At 37.1% G+C, this 22,993-nt stretch overlaps 1 protein-coding gene across 7 annotated transcripts in view; it reads right to left on the bottom strand.

The window, feature by feature from the left end:
- The window catches only part of CSRNP3 (cysteine and serine rich nuclear protein 3), a 194,687-nt gene that overhangs the window by 10,701 nt on the left and 160,993 nt on the right, over positions 1-22,993 (bottom strand). For all 7 annotated transcript variants that reach the window (XM_017548268.2, XM_017548283.2, XM_037745764.1 and 4 more), the window contains one exon: positions 3,549-3,808. In XM_017548268.2, the coding sequence (XP_017403757.1) occupies positions 3,549-3,808 (260 nt within the window). The remainder of the gene's footprint in view (positions 1-3,548; positions 3,809-22,993) is intronic.

The following is a 22,993-nucleotide window of genomic DNA, read 5'->3' as shown; positions in this document are numbered from 1 at the left end:
CTATATACATCCAGTAGAAACTAGGCTTTGAGTTTTGAATTTTGATCTTTTCTTAGGCTAGCAATACCCTCACACGATACAGGGTATTGCTACTGTCAGCTCTGCCAGCCATGCAATCATGATGATGAACAACTGCTACCTATGGTGCACTGTGTAGCCAGATGATCTTCCTCCCGGGTAGGCCAGTGTAAGTGTTCTGAGCATGCTTAAGGCGGGCTAGGCTAAGCCATGATGTTCAGTAGGTTAGGTGTATTAAATGCATTTTCAACTTAGTCATATTTTAAATTTATGATGGGCTTATTAGGAGATAATTGCATGACATATTGAGGAACATCTATATCTTGTTACTTACACCAGAGGTATTTATATTTCAAACAAATATCACATTAACAGTGAAATTTCAATTATCAGAGTGAAATTTTTGAATAGCTGTGTTTTGGGGTAGCTGATTTTGGATAGCTAAATCGTGGTAAATGATATTTTTTAAATCATAAAAGTGAATATGCTAGAGGAGTTACAATTAAAATATACACAAGTTTTTCTCCGTTAATTCTCCTCAGAGTTTTAAGAAAGCTGATTCACATTGCTGCAATCTTTCAGCTTTGTGTGACATGTATTTCTGAATACTTTAAGTACAGCGAGGTTGAGATTGAATCACCTCAAAAATCTCATTATCTTTTAAGTTGACATTTATTTGTAAATACTGATGATAACCAAATGCCTTTTGTGGACATCTCACCAAGGGGGAAAACTGTGTTTTCACTTACCAATAACAAACTGAGACCTGACACTCGCTCGGATGATTGCCTCTCCAACATCCCACACTAAGCAGAATTTTAAAAAACAAATCAGTAGTAGAGTGGTCTTTAATTTTTTCCTTCTTTTCTCATTCAGCTTGTTTAAAAAAATGTATGGAAGTAGTTGGATACAAATTATAGTACATAGCACATGGGGGAAGGTTGCTGCAGGTTTGTGGCTTCCCCTAACATTCATCACATGTACTATGTGCCTCAAAGTTCACCACAATAAATCTTTTGGTTCTCAGATAGCATGTCAGTCCTCCAACTATTAAAAACCACTGCACACAGTACCAAACCCCAGACAGGATGACTCCCCGTAGGTACAAAGATTGTATTTCTCAATGCCTATAAGGGCTAATCAATTCATTCAAGAACAGGAAGTAGTAAGATAATATAATCCATTTTCTATTTGAATGAGCCAGTTATTTAACATCTTTGTGCTTCTTTTTTTTTTTTTCTCAGTTGTAAACATGTTCTAATAATTTTCCTATTCCTTTGGGTCTTCCTGAGGATGACATTAAATCATGTTCATAAAGTACCTGGCAAATAAAAAGTACTTAATAATTGGCAGCCATTACTATTGTGCTAACAAGATTTGAATTGGAAAAATGACTTCTCTCTTTGGGTAGGGGGTAGAGTTGTTTGCTGTGGGTGACAAAGGCAGAGGGTGGATTTCAGAAGCTAATCTGAGAATGTTTACTAAATTAAGTTACACGCAGAGCAAGCATAAAAAACAACAATAATAGTGGAATGCAACTGACAGAACTTTTAATGACACCCGAGACTTTCAATGAAACCTGCCAAAAATACTGCCAAAGGAAATATGAGACGTGCTCTAAGTTAGCTTGTATCCCGCTTAATTTAAATGACTGCTTTGTCATCCAGTTGGGAACATGGTACATACATACATTGCAACATACATAAAAACAAGGTGTTTTGAAATACACATCACATCCCTGCTGACTGACTTTATTCTGAAAACTAAAACTAAGGCTAACCCAGCTGTGTTTACGGTGCTTCAGATATTCAACAAATGACCATTTATGTTAAGTACCCTGGATTACCTAAGAAATATTTTCATTGTCCTTAGATAATAATGGGAAAGTATTTCCTATGAATTGATAAGGTGATAATCCAATGGAAGAGTGTCTTTAGTTGACAAAAGATGTTTCCAGTGTCGTATTACTCTCCATTTAATCTCTAAAGTGGCACAAAATTAAGTTTCTCCACTTGGATACTTTCCCGACATCTCTTGATAACACAAAAGCCTCTCACACTCAGTATGTCCAAAAATGATCTCACTATGAACATCCCACCCCCAACCTGTCCCCTTCCTGTGTTTCTTGTCAAAGCAAAACACTACTGTCACCTACAACCCATTCAGCTTTTCAAGCCAGAAATTTAGAGGTTATTCCTCACAACTCCCTTCTCTTCCTCCTAAATCCAATCTATCATCAAACACTGTTAATTTGGCTTGGTAAATTTCTCCCTCTATTCATCTCTCCTTGACTCTGCTACCATCATCAGTCTAATATAACCTACTGTCACCTCTCTCCCAGACTGTGGCAATAGCCTCCTAACTGGCCTGACTTCATCTATCCCATCCCCTCTCAACACCCTTACCCCACCCACAACTTTTTCTTCCACCATTGCATGAGCTGGATCAGATCCTGCCACTCCAACTCAGCTTAAAACTCTTGATAACTTTTGATGGCCTTAGGAAGAAGAGGAAAAAATACCTTACTGTGGTTTACAAAGCCTCGCTTTTGCTTCCTTTGTGTTACTGTACCTTTCTTGCCTCTGCTCTAGCCACACATGCTGTTGTGGGCTCACTGTGCTCCCTCCTGGCACAAGGTAGCTGACATTGCTTGGCTGTGTCTTCACCAAATCTCATCTTGAATTGTAACTCCCATAATTCCCACATGATGTGGGAGGGACCCCGTGGGAGATAGTTGAATCATGGGGGTGGTTCCCCCATAGTGTTCTCATGGTAGTGGTAAGTCTCATGAGATCTGATGGTTTTATAAGGAGTTTCCTTTTTCACTTGTCTCTCACTTTCTCTCTTGCTGTCACCATTAAGAAGTGCCTTTTGCCATGATTGTGAGGCCTCCCAGCCACGTGGACCTGTGAGTTCATTAAATATCTTTTTCTTTATAAATTACCTAGTCTTGGGTGTGTCTTTATCAGCAGTGTGAAAACAGGCTAATACAGTAGCTCTGGGTTTCCCTGATGCCTGAAATGCTCTTGCCAATCCTCTTAGCCTAGTCACCTCTGCAGATTTTGATTTCACTTCCTTGAGGAATCTTTCCTTGACCTCTTTGACCACATCAATTCCCTGTTATAAACTTTCACAATACCATGCAACTCTTCTTCACTGCACTCAATAAAGTTGTGCTTTTATTTCGTTTAACACTTTAATATTTTTTGTTTCTATTATTGTATAATTTCCTGTAGAGAGAGACTACATCTATTTTTGGTCACCTGCTAGCCCTAGCCTAAGCACAGTGTATATGATCTAACAATGTTCAGTAGTAAATACTGGTGGAATGAATGAATAAATGATGTCAGGTAAGTTTCCTACATTGCTTTCAGTAAAGAGACTATATTGTTTTGCTTTTAAAAAAAAGTGTCAGCAAGCAGTCTGTTTTGTAAAATGCCCAGTTTGGTTCGTACTTATAAATATGAAAATGGTTAACTTAATCAAATTGCTGTAAAGATATGAGATTTTGCAGAAAATGAGTTTATTACCTTTAGTTTTAAGGAGTTCAGCTTTTCCTCCCTGAGGTGTTCTCTCAACATCTCCCGGTGGAGCCTTTCCTGCTCCCTTGCAAACTCGCCAAGGGTGTACTGGCGCACGCTGTTATGGCGGCTGGACATCCCCAGGGTGCTGCCCCCTTGACTGGGCACACTTGTGAAGCCTTGCCTCCTGGTGAAGTAGTACACGGTGACACAACTAAAATGTACATTCTTTGTCCTCAGCCGCTTCTCTCTTTTGAGAATAGAGGAAGCTGAAAGAGAAAGAAATAATTCTGTGAACACTTAGGGCAGCAATTTTCAGAAAAGGCCATGAAAATGCCATTTGGTGATCTTGAATCTATCCATGGTCAACCCTTGTTGGCTAGGGCACTCTAAAACTGTTACATCCCAGAGTTGGCATTGAGTTCTTATTTTCTTTCTTACATTTTCTTCTAGCTGTGGCAGAGTAGACTTTTAAGTATAATGGTAGTCTGTACTTTTAAGTATAATGATAATCTAAGCAAACTTTCAGGAAAGTTGTCAATAGTCTGTGAATTTGTCAGACCACTTATAGTAGTCTCCCCTTATCCTTAGAGGATATGTTCTCAGATCTCCTGTAGATGCCTGAAATCACTGATAATATTGAGCCCTATATATACTATGTTTTTTCCTATACATATACACATACCCAAGATAATACACAGTAAGAAATTAATTACAACAGCTAATAGTAAAATGAAGCAATTATAATAACATGCAAACATCACCACTTTTGTGCTTTGAGGCTGTTGTTAGGTAAAATAAGGGTTCCTTGAACATAAGCACTAGGATACCCATGACAGTTGATCTGATAACTGAAGACGGCTACTATGTACCTAATGGGCCAGTAGCATAGACAGCACTGATGTGTTGACAAAGAGAAGGTTCAAATCCTTGGGGAATGGGAATGAGACAGTGTGAGATTTCATCACATTACTCCCAACAGCCTGCAGTTTAAAACTTAAAAATGGTTTATTTCAGGAAATTTTCATTTAATATTTTTAGATTATGATTGACCACAGATAATTGAAATAAATCAATTTCAATTGGGAAATAAAAACTGCAGATAATGGTAAATTCTCATTTCCTCTAATCCTTTGAATTTTGGTTTTATGACTTTTACAGGAGTTGTACTTTACTATAATCAAAACAGACACATAGTACAAACCCTCCCTCATACCTCAGATCTTATTTCTATGTGGAGGGTCTTTGACACTAAAACAAATGTCTACAAATTTTAGAAAATTTCAAAAAGCAATAAAAACACACATAAAAAGTCTCATTGGCACTATTTAGATTTTTATCAATCTAAATCGAATAAAACTTTCATTTGAAAAAAACAAGCTTTCTCATTAAATAGCATTATGAACAATGGCATTCTAATCCCATTGTATCCCAAGTATATATTGGGACATTGAAAATGCCCGAGATATATCAGAACCATTTTCTTCTTCTTCTTTATTTTTTAACTGATAAATAAAATTATATATATTTATGAAGCCCAGGGTGATGCTTCGATATATGTATGTATTGTGAGACTGCTCAATCAGACTAATTAACATATCAATTATCTTACATGCTGATTTTTTGTGGTAATGGGGGGAGCCTTTATTATTAGCTACAGGAACATCAAGATGCACAGAGAATTCAGGAGAGGTAGACCCTGGCTGTAGTTGAGAAAAAGAAGGCCTCACTTCATAAACATGACCTTTTGAAATTCGAAGACATGGTAGAATCACCTGGCCCAGCCCTTTCATTTTATAGTGAAGTAACCAAAGTCTGTAGAATTTGAGTGACTTTTTTTGATGTAGACTGTTAGTGAGGCACGTAGCGTAAACCTAAAAGCTCCTAGTTTGCTGTCAAATTATATGATCCATCCCACTGGGGAAGAAAAAGACACACATAGTTGAGAAGAAAGAATCATGCTATTGTTTTGCTAGCTGAGGATTTGTTCTCAGTTCATCGTTTTTTCCTGTCTGCTGTTCTATTATGGGTTGAATTTTGTCCCTGTCCACCAAATACACTAAAGTCCTCATCCCAAGTACCCAGAATGTAATCTCTCTTGGAAACAGGGACTCTACAGAAGTAAACAAATTAAAATGAGGTCATTAGGGCAGGCCCTAATCCAAGATGACTGGTGTCTTTATAAAAGTTAAAATTTGGACACAGACACGCGTAGAGGGAACATGATGTGAAGAGTCACAGGAAGAGCACCATGCGAAGACTGACACGGAGATGGGGACTCTGCCACCACAAGCCAAGAATGTCGGGGGCTACCAAAAAACTGGAATATGCAAGGAAAAATCCTTTCCCACAGGTTTCAGAGGGAAAGGTTTGCCAGTCCCTGCCAACACCTTGGTCATCTAGCCTCCAGAACTGTGAGCAATTTCTGCTGTTGTAAGCCACCCTGTTTGTGGTCATGTTTATGGCAGACCGAGAAAACTGATACAAGTGCTCAAGCAGGAAAAGGAACAGAAGAAAATGAACTGAGAAGAAATCCTCAGATGGTAAAATACCATAACTTAACATTTATGGAGTGCTTCCCCTGTGCTGTGCTGTGCTTTGCAGAGAACTTTACATGAATTATCTCATTTTATCCTTAGAGCTCCCTGGTTGATATTACCCAAGTCCCCATTGTTACGAAAGCAAATTATCAAAGGTTAAATAACATGGCCAAGCTCTTATATCTAATGATAAAACTGGAATCTGTTATTCAGAGCCCAGTCTTTTCACTACCATATTTCAGCACAGAGCTGAGGCCACACTAAGGGAGGTGAACAAGGCTGAGATCTGGCATCATTCTACCTCTGGAAAATGTCAACTGCTGCTGGCTTCAAGATGATTTTGATTTGGAAGGCTGTGTAAGCAATGAAAAAAAATTGACTCTAATTCAAGTTGGATTTATATAAGAATGTTTTTCCAAGGAGATTCAAACTCCTTTGTCTCATTTTTCCCCCATGAAACATTCAAGCCAAATATAGAGAGGCTGCCATGATTATTTTCATTTCATGGATTTGTTTAATCAATAAGTATAAATTGAGAGCCTACTCTGTGCCAGGCACTTTCTAGATGATTAGGATACATCAGTTAAAAATACAGATGTGGCCCACACCTGTAATCCCAGCACTTTGGGAGACTGAGTTGGGAGGATCACCTGAGGTCAGGAGTTCAAGACCATCCTTGCCAACATGGTGAAATTTTGTCTTTAATAAAAATACAAAAATTAACCAGGTGTGGTGTCACATGCCTATAATCCCAGCTACTTGGGAGGCAGAGGCAGGAGAATTTCTGACACCTGGGAGGTAGAGGTTGCAGTCAGCCGAAATCATACCACTGCACTCCAGCCTGGGCAACAGAGTGAGACTCCATCTTAAAGAATAAAAATAATAAACAAATGAACAAATAAATAAATAAAAACACAGATGATGATCCCTGCCTGTGTGGAGCTTCCATTTCAGTGGTGAGAAACTCAGGCACAATGAAGAGACTCAGAAGATTAGACAGTAAGAGAATTATAACCTTAGAACAGAAATTCAGCTTTCCCAACTTTCCTCTTCTCTGCTGTTTCACTTCTCCAGAAGATACTGCCAGAAAGTGAATGCTTTCCAACATGTGCATAATTTTTCTATTTATTTATGTATATATTCACTGTGACACACCTGTAGTCCAGGCAGTAAAGACAACTTTCAACTTTGATTTAAAAGTTATGAGCTGCTTCATAACTACATGTTTAAATCATCTCAAAACAAGGAAGAATTTGTCAAAATGTAAAAGATCACCATAGAAGACAAATTTAACAATCTGCCCAGTAATCTGCTATCAAATCTGACAACCTCATCTGTCACACCTTATAGCAGGCTAGAGCCTCTGGTTTTGTGATAATAACTTTCTATCTTTTTTGCGCTTGATAATATAAAAATGATGCCCTAAAGACATGATTGTTCAAGGCCATAAATTTATAGATAAAGAAAAAGGTTTTAATGTACTCATTTAAAACAATTATTATACACATCTCTGGTAATTTTTTTTTTTTTCTTGAGATGGAACTTTGTTCTTGTTGCCCAGACTGGAGTGCAAAGGCACAATCTTGGCTCATCGCAACCTCTGCCTCCTGGGTTCAAATGATTCTCCTTCCTCAGCCTCCTGAGTAGCTGGGATTTCAGGCGTCCACCACCACACCCAGCTAATTTTGGTATTTTCAGTGTTTCACCATGTTGGCCAGGCTGTTCTCAAACTCATGATCTCAGTGATCCACCTGCCTTGGCTTCCTGAAGTGCTGGGATTATAGATGTGAGACATCGCACCTGGCCACTTCTGGTAATTTTATTACTTAATTTTTGGACAATTAGTGATACTCAAGAAATTTCCTTTCCAAATGTATTTATATCTCCACCTGCAGTTTTAGATTATAAGAATTTTTTACCCTTCTAGATGAATCTATTGTACCATGCTTTCCCAGAAAAGACAAATTACCTTTTCCCCAAAAGCCAGAGTCTGGAGGTGATTTTCTAAGGCCTTGAAGATGACAATAGTCTTCAACATTATTGGGATTACAGGCGTGAGCCGTACCCAGCATCATCTGTGTTTTTAAGAAGGACTTCAGCTGGGCCCCTGGCAGTGCTGACACTGTCAAAAGGAATTAGAAACACTGCTTCCTCCTATCTATTAGTATTTATAATTCTAACATATGCTTATGTTTATTTTAACAGTTTGCATATTATACATAACATTGTGAGAACAATGATTCAAAAGCCCATGGAATCTATTTAAAAGGAAGTCTTGGCAATACTGAAAGATCAGCCTTATAGGGGATATTGTAAGTGTGGCTTTCCTGAAGTTAAGAGCCACCCAAGTCTCTCTTCTGATGATTGAATCAGAGGACTAGCATCAGCCTTTATGAGCTATTTTCTGCCTCCAGGCCTCAATTTGACTAACATCACAAAATGAAGTCATAAAAAAGAGTCTTTGCCCTTTGAGCCTGAAAGAAGCAGACTAAATTCACTCAGCACACCTGCCGTAGGGAATCTGAAACCTCCCTGATATACCCTACCTTGTAATTTGTGCCCTTTCCAAGATGACTAAGCTCTGCTTTGTGTCTCTGCAGAGTTCAATATTGGCTTTACTGCTGCAAGGTCAAGAGCAAGCGCAGGAGGGAGAAGAATGGGGCTTTCATGAGAGATTTGAAAATTAATTAGTCTGTTTTTGGCCAATGTGGTGGCTCATGCCAGTAATCCCAGCATTTGGGAGGCTGAGGCAGGTGAATCCCTTGAGCTCAGGAGTTCAAGACCAGCCTGAGAAACATTGTGGAACCCCATCTCTATCAAAAATACAAAAGCGTAGCCAGGTGCGGTGATGCACACCTGTAGTCCCAGCTGCTCTGGAGGCTGAGGCATAAGAATCACTTGAACCCAGAGGCAGAGGTGGCGGTGAGCCAAGATTATGATACTGCACTTCAGCCTGGGTGACAGAGTGAGACTCCAGTTAAATAAATTAATGAATGTACCCCAGAACCTAAAATGAAATAAAAAATATATATATTTAAAAAAATAAAAAATAATGGATAAAAAGAATTAGGCTGTTTTCATACTTGACACAATTTTTTAAGTGTCTTTCAACTCCTTTTCTTTTATGCCAACCATTGTACCAGCCTGAAGCAAAAGTGTCTAAATGCAACACTACTGTATACACTGCCCAGGATACAGCTCTTGGGAACATCATATGGTCAGCATATCTGGCCATACTGGTGTTACTGTAAAATGATCACATATTGTAGAGATAATCTTGATCTTTATAAATTAAGAGAATAAACACAGAGTTACTGATATTCATTATCTCCAGAAGCTACCTATCCTTTAAAAAATGCTTTCAAAATGAATGGAGAAGAGAATTGGAAAACTGACTAATCCACAATGCCAGGGTAAGAATGTAGGCACATAAGATAATCTGTACTATAAATTATATAAAGAAAGAACTCGTGAAAAGAGCGAATTAAAAATGGAAATCAAAAACTAAGAATTATTCAGTGTGTTTGTAGTATCATCCAGGGAAGCAAGTACTCTGAGGAAATAAATATTCTGAATATTCTATTCCCCTACAGGGGATAAGTGTGTCATGTATCGCAGCTGAATCAGACTAAGCTCTAGGAAAATTCAAACGATTTTGCTATTTCCAAACTCACAAACCAACCTGTTTGCATGGTATGGAATACACCTTCAAGTCTACCAGATTATTAGCCTGACTTGTGAATTTTATTTCTTGTTGAGAATAATCAAAATTGCTTTCTGATTTGTGCTTTAGCCATTTGTGAACATTATTAGTGTATCATTCCTCCTGAGTTTGGCCATCTCTGTATGCACACAGACAACACATATCTAGGCCTGTAAAATTGAAGATCAGGTTCTAGACCACCAATTCCACCACAGAGCAACCCACTCTGGAGTGAATGCTTGAGCAGCAAGCTGGTCATCCTGTTTTCAAGCACTCTTATTTTTTGTGTCAACAACTATCAGCAAAGTCCTGCTATCACTGGAAAGGCAGAAAGCAGTAAACGGAGTTATATATTTCAGCACAAAATTTGGCACATGGTAGTTGAAAGTTATGGTCTAGTTTCATATTAAAAGAAAGAATTGCGGAAGATATTAAATCTACCAACTGGGTCTAAAGTCAATAATAAACTTATCTCTCTTAAGCTGATCAAAAGGAAAATGCCAGATGATTTACAGATCTGTGGTTTTGAATTTTAGATAAAATTTAGTAAAAGCAAAATGAGATTATTGAAATTAAGTTGTTTTTTTTGGTAAGCCCCGGGCAATGAAAATTTGTTTTAAAATCATACAGGACAAATTAATCAGGGGCTCTAAGGATGTGTGTGTTGTTTCTTAACCTTTTGAAGAACAAATCAAGATTAAATCTGTTATCAAGCCAGGAAACTTAGCTTAACAGCAGAAGATCCAGTTTCATTAGAAATTATTTTGTATAGAAAGCAGCATAAGAGATTGAATATTAAGTCAATTTCCAATGGTTGATATCATTAAAATTAACATTTACAAATGATTTTTGTAAATTTCCCATGATCATATGCTCAAATCTTTTCCAACTTGACATGATTATAAAGGTTAGTTTCTCTTGATAATTGTGTCACCTACATGATCTCAAATCTTAACCACAAGGAGTGAAAATGGGTCCAGCAACTAAGAACTATAGGAATAATGCCTTTGAAAATGAAGTCTAGTTTGGTATTAAAAGCAATGTTTCCTTGTTCTAACTGTCCCTTTTTATTTCAGTCACATGTTTATTTCCTGAATATACTTGCCCCAGTCATCTTTTTAAATTTAATTTGCTCAAATAAGGTATTTAGTAATACATTGTTTAAGTGGAGAAAGCTCCAAAAGGCATATACTAAAGAAGTATCATGGGTGAATGAGAGGCAAAGTGAAAATAAAGACTAATTGGGACTACTTTCTTTCTAACCATGAACAAAATCCAAATTGCCTTATGTATGTAATATAAGCTGATCTGTTATTTTACATTCAGTTATAAAGAGTTTAAAACACATACTAACAATCACAAACAAACAAAAAAAATCCACTATAAACAATGGGCATGATATGGGGAATTGTTTTTAATTACCCAATGTTTTGGTGTTGAATTGTTTTTCTTTCCAAAAGAATAATCAGAACTGAAACAGAGGCAGTAAATGTAAGGAAATATCTGACTCTACCAAATGCACAACAAGTCAGGGATCTTTTTTTCCCCTTTTAAAATATTGCTAATTACGATGAAAGTAGCATTCAAAAATAAAAATCAATAAAAAGCCCCCACTTAGCTGATGATCATGGTTTTTAGTCCAAGTCTATTTCTTGCCGATATGTTTGGTTCCCTGTATTACCACTAATAGCTGTAAATGCTTTAAAATTGTAGTGCGCCTCTCTTCTCGGCCCTTAAATGCCACTCTTCCCTACTTTCAAACCAACTAACCAACCAACTTATGTATTAGTAAAGCAGCAAGTAGACTAGACCATATAAAATATGGTAGACACATATAAGAACCAGTTGTCATTCTGATATCAGTCCTTTGGTAGAGGAGAACTAGGTTTGTAATTCATAGACAGGATTAGATAGCTTATCCATTTTGCTGTAAATATTTTCCATTCATATATTAAGTTGAAAATATTCACAATAGATTACCTTCAAGACTAATAATGTCTTTTGCGCATTGCAGCTTCTGAGTGAAATAATTCAAGACAAGACTCTTTTGTTTAGATTCGTAGTTTTCAAAGAAAAAAACCCTCCATATAAGACTGAGTGACATAATAAGTATTCTATCAAGATATGTGCAAATACTGCATATGCATTTAAACAACAACAACAAACTAGCAAGAACAGAAACAATGTAAAAAGATGACCCTTGAAGCTGATTGACTAAAGCTTTGTTTTGCATCATGAACATGCATGTCACGTAGTCATCCATTCAGTCTGTCAGTTACATCCACACAAGCAAGCAAGAGATATGCATGGAGGGAACCTACTCTCCTCCCAGGCTCTCCTGACAGGCATAGCCCAGGCTGTTAGCTCTCTACAAGCTGAATTTGACTTCATAGGGTTGGTATGAGTGAGTATTCATCTACGGCAAATTCTCATCTACTGAAAATTCTCAGGTTGAAAAGAAATAAGGTTTCCTGCCTAAGATTTTGATGTAAATTCAGAAAGCTGCATATGAAAATTTAATACACACTTTGACCTTCTAGACTTCATGTCATAAATAAATAATATGATTAACTCACAAAAGGAGATTACTTTGCAATACTAGCACCTTTTCATCCTCATATTTTATTTTTTAAGGACGCCCCTTCCTCTTTCCCCCTAATTCTTGTGGGTAATCTAGAAGAAAAAAAGTCACTTTGTTTGCTAGGACAAAAGCAAGACATACTATATTTTAAAGTAAACTTGAAATTAAGAAAGCAAAAATTTAGGAGAGGGTATAGCTCAAAGGTAGAGCATTGGACTGCAGATCAAGAAAGCAAAACCTTTTTTAAAATGAAATTATTTTCTCTTTTATATCTAATTTTTATATCTAATTGACTTTGCACTGATCCTCCTACTTACACAAAACTAATATCCCACTGAAAATGTGATGTGACTACAGAATGCCCTAGCCATCAACGTAAAACACAATTAATGTTGGGGATGGTGAATTGTTAAACTAAAAGTTTTGATTAAATTATATGTGAAATTGTACCACTGAGTAATCTACTGATTTTTTTTCTAACTTAGATATGATTTTCCTTTCTTTTCAATAAATCAATCAAATTTATAGCATTAGGCATTATAAACTTTGATGTTCCTATTCTACATTTGACAATCAGTCTTCCTTCTGGTTCAACTTTGTTCTTACAGGACAAATCACTTAAAAATGTATGTATTAAAATCCTTGAGCAAAATATTGGAAACACAATATAATATTAGTGTTTAACTAAATATAGGCACTGAATTTTGCTGAGCTCTAACCAAAGCAGACCAAAAATTGGAAAAATTTCCCTCTGTTCTATATAGTACACAGATGTTCCTCAACTTTTGTTAGGGTTACTTTCCAAGGAACCCTCATAAGTTGAAAATATTGTAAAGCAAAATACACTTAATGCACCTAACCTACAGAACATCATAACTCAGCCTAACTCAGAAGACCTACATCAGCCGACAGTGGCTAAAATCATCTAATGAAAGGCTTATTTATAACAAAGCTTGAATATCTTACATAATTTATTGAATACTGTACTGAAAGTGAAAAACAATAGTTGTATGGGTACTCAAAGCACAGTTTCTACTGAATGCCTACTGCTTTCTCACCATTATAAAATCAAAAAATGCAAGTCCAACCAGCATTAAGAAGTCAGGGACTATCTGTACTCAGCTAGCACCTGAAGTTATTACTGCTGAGAACCATTTTACAGAATTTTGATCAATGTTATCAGCTCCTTTCTCTTTCCACACTATCTATCTATCTATATATTGTAGATAACATTAATATTTTCTGGGGAATTTTAAAGATTTCCACACAGCAAATATTAATATTTACATATGAAACATACATTATGGACGTATCTGCCTTTTCATTGGTAAAAGCTGTTTTTTTATTCCAAAAAAATAATTTTTTTAATTCTGTTTTATATTTGTCATATTGCTAATGAATTAAAGAAAATATTTTCCTGTCCCAATGTCTGGAAAATAATAAATTATCAAATAATGTAACTGATTTAGAATCTGATTTTTAATACCTGCTAAAATCCATTATGCAAGTTATATTAATGAGCATCTGCATTTCTTAGTTTCTCCATTAATATTTTCAGAATTATATTTATCTACCTCATAGGAATATTATAAGAAATAATTACATTTGTGAAAAACCTTATGAACCACAGATGGAAAACATTACATACACAGAGTACTATCTCAGTGATGCTGTTAAACTAAATAAAAAGTGTGTTCCTTTATTATCAGGGAGAAAATAAGTACCACCTACTTCCCAGCTTGTTTCCTTAATCTCTCACATGTGCAATTAAACATTAAAACTTCATGCTTAAGAAACAAATTTCACTGCCACTAAAGTAACAGTTATTTCCAAAATACATAAACCTATACTCTAGTGTTATTAAAATCGCAACATGAATAACATCTTTGGATTATATCATTTTTTATTGGGAAAAAAGGTAGCCGTTACTAAACATAAATAATCACAGTTCTGGCTGCAGTCCAAGGTGTAAGCACTTCCCTCTGCTGTCTCAGCAATTCTCCTGATGTCAAAGACACATTAAAATAAATGGGAACCATATGGCTCCTCAGCAGAATACCCGCACTCTTACAACCAAGAGGGCAATGCAATTCATTACCACCACCGGAGAAATATTTTGGGGACATGGAATATCTCAGTGCAAAATAACACTGCATGAGGCATTCTGACACAATGACAGAAGGAAACGTTTGCTATTCTTCAGCTCTACTAACCTGTTTTGCTGCGTTTTACATTTTCTCAATACCACCATGAGCCTCTCCTGTTACAAGGATTAAACAGCATTTTCCACCTGCTCAATGACTTCCCAAGCAGCATTTCATCTGGTCCAACAATACACCCTGTCAAGCCTAATACATCATGATAATCCAGGTCAGAACATCACTTAAAAACAATAACAAAGAAACAAAACAAAACAAATCTTCAACAGCAACAAGAGCAATAAAAAAATTCTAAAATCTCTTGGAAATTACTCTGGAGAGCAAGACCGGGCCAGAGACTACACACTTGAACTTTCAACTTCACTGGGAAGGATGAAATCTTGATGTATGCTTAAAAAAAAAAAAAAAAAAAAAAGTCACTAAATCTAAAAAAGCCTTTACTATGCTTATCTCGAATAAAAATCTAAGTCATTAAAAAACAAAGGAGGAATTTAATCCATGCTGTTTTATTGGCTCCATATGTCCAAAGTTCTACATTTAAAATAAAGATCCAGGCTGGGTGTAATGGCTCACGCCTATTATCCCAGTACTCTGGGAGGCCAGTGCAGGGGGATCACTGGAGTTCAGGAGTCCGAGAACCGCCTGGACAAAATGGTGAAACCTTGTCTCTACAAACAAACAAAACAAAAAACCCACAAAAATTAGCCGGGTGTGGTGGCACATGCCTGTAGTTCCAGCTACTATGAAAGCTGAGGCAGAAAAATTACTTGAGCCCAGGAAGCAGAGGTTATGCTGAGCCAAGATCCTGCCATTGCACTCTAGCATAGGTGAAAGGAGTAAAACCCTTTCTCAAGAATAAATAAATATGATGAAGATCCAGGGCTGCAGAACTGGGATCTGAAAAGCAGAGATCATAAGGCCAGCTAGGGGAGGGACAGTTGGGTTTGCTGGGATGCCTTCTGTTCCTTGGCTGTCAGTGAGTAATTTGGGAGGGCTGCAGACATCAAAAACAAAACAAAAAATGTTACTATATGATTTTTCTATAAATAGATCATATTTTTAAATTGCACATGCACTTCAAGTTTTCTTAATCTTCTCAATATCTGCTATGGTCTGAATGTTTGATTTCTTCCAAAATTTATATGCTGAAATTCTAACCCTCAAGGTGATGGTATTAGGGAGTGGGCATTTGGGAGGTTGTTAGGTTTTGGGGGTGTCATTCTCATGAATGGAATTAGTGCTTTTTTTTTTTAGTTTTTACTTTTTCGAGACAGAGTCTCACTCTGTCACCCAGGATCTGTCATCTCGGCTCACTGCAGCCTCCCCTTCCCAGGTTCAAGCAATTCTTGTACCTCAGGCTCCCAAGAAGCTGGGATTACAGGTGCATGCCACCACACCCATCCAATTCTTGTATTTTTAGTAGATATGTGGTTTCACCATGTTAGCCAGGCTGTTCTTGAACTCCTGGCCCCAAGTGATCCACCTGCCTCAGCCTCTCAAAGTGCTGTAATTACAGCGTAATTACAGGGATGAGCCACTATGCCTGGCCTTAGTGTCCTTCTTATAAAGAGACCCCAGAGACACCACGGTTCCTTCAACCATGTGAGGACACAGCAAGCAGGTGCTATCTACAAGGAAGTGGGCTGTTGCCAGACACCTGTTCTACTGGTGCCTTGAGCTTGGACTTCCCAGACTCTAGAACTGAGAAATAAATTTCTGTTGTTTATAAGCTACCCAGTTTATGGTATTTTGCTATAGCAGCCAAAGTGGAGTGAATCAATGAATAACAATTTTCAAAACTATGAATAAAAGAATTACTTGAGCACAATATCTGGCATAGAATTATCACTCAATATCTACTAGAAAAATAAAATTGAGACTCAGCTCAAATGTCAACATGAGGAAGCCTTCCATGGCGTCCCTAGGATGATGTGACTATTCTTTCTACACATATCCAAACATGCTTATCTTGATACTGATAATACAATGTGAGTGTATGTGTGTCTCTCTCCACTACTTAGGCCTCAAGTTACAAGGACTATCTTACTGTGGAACCTCATGGTACAGCACACTGCTGCACACTAAAACCCACTTGATACATGTTTGTTTAAACTAAATGAATGAATAATTAAACAATGGGCTAAATAAGTAAGCACTATGTTTCCTAAATATATTTTCTTTAATTCTAAATAAGATAACATTCAGTAGTTTTCCCCTGAAGCCTTATGCTCAACATGTCTTTCTTCCTCAATAATTTCTAGTCACTTTACCTACTTTCCTGGGATAGTTTTCAAAGAAAAAATTATTTATGGAAGCAAAGAGATGTCACTTTCATGGCTTAAGGGCACACATAACTTTTGCATTAGAAACCATTTGAAATATGCTATATTTTACACATCAGAAGATCTAACATGACAAACTAAGCCTGGCCCCATAATAATCCTCTAAACAATCCATCGATAATGAGTTTGTAAACTCATCTCTAAAAAGCAAGTAGCTGGTGGGGGAAGAGTTACCTGAATATTATAAATGATTTTGAAAGAGAAATCCTGCTGATAATGTATCACTAATTGGTATCGACCTCTAGCAAAAACACATGACTGAAGTTCCTGCCGTTAGCAGTCCATTAGTGATGGATTTACAAAATGATTCTGCCTCTTAGTACTTACATTGTCATCTGTGCCTTAGAGCAGTGACTGTCCTGTAAGAAAATCATATTGCTTAAGATTTATTTCTTGTGAAATTTTATAATATACAGGCATGTGTTCTAAGACAGATAATTTAAATTTTGTAGGGTAATGGTGATGAGACATAAGTAGAAGGCCTAGTTGATGAGATAATGAGAGAAGGAGCAGAAATATGCAAGGACGATTTCAAATTTCATAAAAATATGAAATCATGACAGAACTGAAACACTATGGTCTAGAGTATAAGTTGGATGAAGGCAGGGTTTTGGCATGTCTGGGACTGATTTTACCCCAATTTTTTAAAGTCATCCTGTTAATGTTCACAGATGGTAGTAAAAGACGTGAGACTCCAGAGTCAAAAACAAAGAACATTACTACTCACAGCACAGGAAGCAGCATGAGCATCATGTTGCTGTTGGTAATCCTTGATCCCCAAATTCTACAGGGGCAATGTGGAGGGGTCAAAGAGATGCTATGCACATAGTGTGTTTGTACTTCACCAAAGGCTCAGTGAGCTTTGTAACATATTGGTTTATAGCAAGCAGTAAGCAAGACTGTTCTTTGTCCCAGAGGAAGACATTTCCTCATCCCTCAAGCTTGCTTGCTACAAACACAACATTGAGAAATTATCCAAGTAAGGACAGGTCAGGGCAGTGCATTCTTATTATCCTCAGAAAGATGTAGAAGAGTGCATGACACATGGAGGAATGTTTCCAACAGGATTTTGATTTGTTTTTTCATTCATAGATTCTAAGCATCTGACATAGAGTAGATATTCAATACACATGTGCTAAATAAAGGAGTGGGGTTTATAGGTTAAAATTTTGTAATTTAGCTCATACCGAATCATATAGCAGTTTTATGGTATTAAAGAATACTCTAAAATACCCATGGAAAAATAGATTCACTTTATAACCTTCTGTCTTTCTCCCCTCTCTTTTGCCTGCATGTAACTCCAACAATGTTTATCGGAGTTTCTAAATGACAGAACATAGCACAGAGCAAATTTGAAAAATAAGGTCATAAAGAATATGCAAGCCGGGCACAGTGACTCACCCCTGTAATCCCAGCACTTTGGGATGCTGAGGCGGGCAGATCACCTGACTTCAGCAGTTCAAGACCAGCCTGGCCAACATGGCAAAACCCTGTCTCTACTAAAAATACAAAATTAGCCGAGCTTGGTGGAGTATGCCTGTAATCCCAACAATTCAGGAGGCTGAGGCAGGAGAATCGCTTGAACCTGGGAGGCAGAGGTTGTGGTGAGCCAAGATCATGCCATTGAACTCCAACCTGGGCAGTAAAGAGTAAGACTCCATGTAAAAAAAATGCCACTTTTACATTTCCCAGAGATTTTTATCAATGCCACTTTTTTTGGGGGGGGTGCGATTTTAGCTCACTGCAACCTCTGCCTTCTGGGTTCAAGTGACTCTCCTGCTTCAACCTCCCAAGAAGCTGGGATTACAGGTGCATACCACCACACATGACTATTTTTTTGGAATTTTAGTAGAGATGGGGTTTCACTATGTTGGCCAGACTGGTCTCAAACTCCTGACCTTGTGATCCACCTGCTTCCACCTCTGCCTCTGCCTCCCAAAGTGCTGGGATTGCAGGTGTAAGCCACCGCGCGAGGCCTATCAGTGCCAGTTCTACTCCTATTAAACACTGCAATTCTTGCAAAATAATAATTTCACAAGTAAATATATCATAACTATCATATAGTAGGTGAAAGCAAAACTCAAATCACCTGAAGAAATAATCTTTCCCTATAAAGTCTACAAACTGAAAGGTTTCCTAAGGAATGCTTAATGAAGTGTTTTTATTCCTGTGAAATATATTTTTCCTCTAGGTATCCTCAGAGCTCACAGATATTTCCCTTTGCAAGCATCTTGCCAGAGGGGGAATCAGTATAAAGCTCTTTGGAACCATTTAGGCAGCCCCAAAGAGTGGTAGAGTGGTATTAGCTACAGCTCTGCTTTCACATCTACAGGGTGCATTGGGCAATATATATGTTATACCGTGTGTGTGTGTGTGTGTGTATTCTCAGGTACTACTGGATGCATAGAAACATCCCAAAGAGTCTATGATTATCTTTTATCGGTGCTACTCTCATGACATATGAGCTATTTGTTATAAGAAATATTCTTTCCAAAGTCAAATGTAACCTTGAATTTCAACTGTAAAAAGAAAGGTATAAAGAGGTTTGTTTCCCCTCCACATTTTAGGAGTTTTGTGTTTCCTTGGAGAGAAGGAAAAAAAGAGCAGAATAATGCTTATGCTGCATTTTATAAAAGCAGGATCTAACGTCTTTTATCTTTAAAGAGCACTTCTCAAAAAATTTCCATGTTTCGTTCATCATCTGGAGAAAACTAAAATTCCAAACCTTGGCTCTCAGTATTATCTACTAACGAGTTCCTCTGACCTCTGTCTCATGTATACAGGCTTCAATGACTCTAACTTTAATTTTTAATTGATTTACACGAACAAAATTTTCATCTCTGATCCCTGCCAGAGACCAATTCACTCCCCAAAGGGTCTCTTGGACTTTAGAGTTGGAAAAAGTGAGAAGCAGAATTCTTTTAAGGCAGACCTGCCTGCTGTGGTTCCCATACTCCTGGCCTTTGATTAAGGATTCAATAAGGATAACACAGGACATTTTTTGAGTATGTGAATAATCCTGGGAGAGTTAAAGGACTATTCCTGTTCCCAGATGATAATGAATTTAATTACTCTCCTTCAACTGAAGAAGATACCCTTTTGTCTTTAGTAAGTCTTTGGATTTGAGAAAGACTGGAGGAGGTGAGAGATAGCTTTGAATAAAGAACTCTTCAGGGACAGAAGGTCTAAGTACTGACAATGCAGGGGTGCCCCAGGCCAGCTCAATGGTATTAGGGAAAGGTAGACTAGAGCTGGTAGACCATTGCTGTGGTCTGGTTTAGAATTGCACACCATCTATTACTACAGTAATAGGTTTCCATTATTTGTACATAAAATAAAGATATTGGTATACATGTTTAAACTTTTTAATGATAGAGGTGTGTGACCACAAGAGTTTGGAAACCTACTGGGACACAAGAGATGAAACTGTGTAAAAGATAATTGAATTATTTTCAAACGTTGCTTCTATCAGTGATGTTTTATTTGTAGGCTTACCATGTGCCAAGGACCTTTCTTATTGCTTTATAGGTATGAATTCATTGAATCCTCACAGCAACATGATCGTAGTTTAAATAGGTGAAACTATACAAACTTTGTAAATGAAACTGAGGTCCAGAGAGGTGAAGTAATTTACCAAAACCTTATAGCTAGTAGCAGAGAACTTGATTTAAATGCAGACAGTGTCAGTCTGTAACTCAAGTTGTTAATCTTGCTACTTTTTTTTTTTTCGTGCGATTCCAGCTCATTGCAACCTCTATATTGCCTCCCTTTATTAGTACTAGAATGGTCTCATACTCTATCTTCTTCCTTGTTACATCCTGTGAACACCTGCTCCCAGGATCCAAACTCTAGAATTAGGCAATAATAATGTAGCTACGTTATTCAGAAAATGGGGCGAAGAGCAAGATGCCTGCATCTTAGAAGCAGTTAGAAGCAATATAAGTCATAAGCCCCTGTAAGGCTCTGCAGTACCAGACTGCTAGTGGCCTGAAGCTATCAGTCCTAACAATGCAGGCTTTGGAGTGAAACACACCAGTAGGTTCATTGCCACCTTAGGTTAGCTATTATACCCATTCCTTATCTACAATCTCCTAGAGCAGTGGTAAAGTAATGGTATAAACATGAACTGTGGTCAAAAAGCGCTTAGTTCATATCCTGGTCTGTCATTTACTTGCTGTGTGGCCTAAGACAAATTCATCTTTCTGTCTCAGTCACCTCATATATAAAATGGTTTTAATAATAATACTACATACTGCTGTTATGAGGATTAAATAAATATTTGTAACACATTAAACAAAGTTTGGCACATAGAAAGTACTAATTAAGTGTTTGTTAAAGTAAAGAAATCAGTAAATCATTTATATAATTTGAATTCACATAAATTATTTATATGAAGCAGTAGAGTGCCTGACACAGAGAATCAATATGTGTTAACTATTTACTGGTAGCTCCTAGCCCCATATGAAAAGGGTTTTTCAATTAAAATGCTCTGTTCTGTACTTTAAATGTATAGCATTTTGGAATTTAAATACTTTTTGGGGGTCTTATATTTGTACACATAAAGGCAATGGACACTGAATATCTGATATATTTCTGACAGAAAATTGACAAATATATCAGGAATAATACTAGGTCCTGGGGATATAATTATGAATGAGAGACAAGATGTATCTGTAAGAGACACTTAGTCTAAGATGCGTATTTTAATCTTGGTTTCCTGGAGGAGGAAATAGAGGCTCCAGGTGGCTGTCTTCCAAGGTCATAAGCCTGGAAAATTAGTCTCACATTCAACTCTGCCTGACTTCACAGCAAGGCCCTTCCCATTTCCCTGTCTGCTGTTTCTCCTCAGATGTCAAAACAGTGACTTTGTCATTCTCAGATTTGTCCTTTCTTTGCTGCTGGGTATGGCAACTCCTGTATATATTTCAAAATCATAGGATTTAAAGGATACCTTTTGACGTGTTCCCTTTAAAATCTACGGATTTATATTTATCCAGCCACTCATTACTTTCTTTACTCAGCCATATATGTATAACCATGTACCTTGTGGCCAGATCACTAAGATATAAAGACACAGTTGATTCTCACTATTTATAGACTATGAATTTATTTGTAACTCCAAATCAATACACATTCACAGACCTCATAGAACAGTGAAAAATTTGAGTTGCCCCATGCGCATGTTCCCAGCTGAGGCTGAACAAGGTGACTTCTGCCTTCCTATTTCAGTCCTCTTACTGTAAACAAGTCTCCTTCATATGGGTGTGTTTTATGTCACATTATTTGCACGTTTTATACTTTTCCCATAGGTGATTTTGCTGTTTGAAAAGGCCCCCGAGTACAAGTGCTATCTACTCTACCTCAGTGCAAGAAAGCAGTGGTGTGTCATATGGAGAATATACGTGATAAGACATTGTTCAGGCAGAAGTTACAGTGTTGTTGGTCATGAGTTTAATGTTAATCCATCAACAATATATATTATATTTAATAAGGTGTCTTTAAATAGAAACACACAAAACAAGATTATGTATTGACTGGTGGATGAAAACATTATGACCAGAGGCTCACAGGTACCTAACCCTGTATTTCCCCTAGGAGCAACGGCTTTGTATTTACTAAATCAGTCTTCCCTGAAACCTTACAGAACATAACTATCATGAATATTGAGAATCAACTGTAATTTGTCTCTGTCATCGGACATTTCCCAACCATTGCTGAGCAAAGTTTATGAATACAAAGCTGACCAAAAAAATAACATTCAAATAATAAAAATATATTTAAGAAAGTGTTCAACTTCAGTGGTCACAAAGAAATAAAAATCAAAATAACAAAATATAATTTTTGTCTATCTAACTAGCAAATAATGCAAAGTTATAAAAATCTTCAGTTGTGGCCAGAGTACAGAGATAGGTACTTTTCTATATTACTGGTTGGCATATTAATGATTATAACATTTTCAGAAAGCAATTCTTCAATGTATATCAAGAACCTTAGAAAATGTTCTTTTTTAAAAAAATAGTTCTAAATATAGGAATCAGCATTAAGGATATGATCAGGAATTTAAAATTCCATTTCTTTTTGTTTTGAGATGAGTTTTGCTCTTGTTGCCCAGGCTGGAGTGCAATGGCA

This window comes from Cebus imitator, unplaced genomic scaffold (assembly GCF_001604975.1).
Source record: "Cebus imitator isolate Cc_AM_T3 unplaced genomic scaffold, Cebus_imitator-1.0 Scaffold10, whole genome shotgun sequence".
In the NCBI taxonomy this organism is placed as follows: domain Eukaryota; kingdom Metazoa; phylum Chordata; class Mammalia; order Primates; family Cebidae; genus Cebus; species Cebus imitator.
This window is presented reverse-complemented; position numbering and strand designations above follow the sequence as displayed.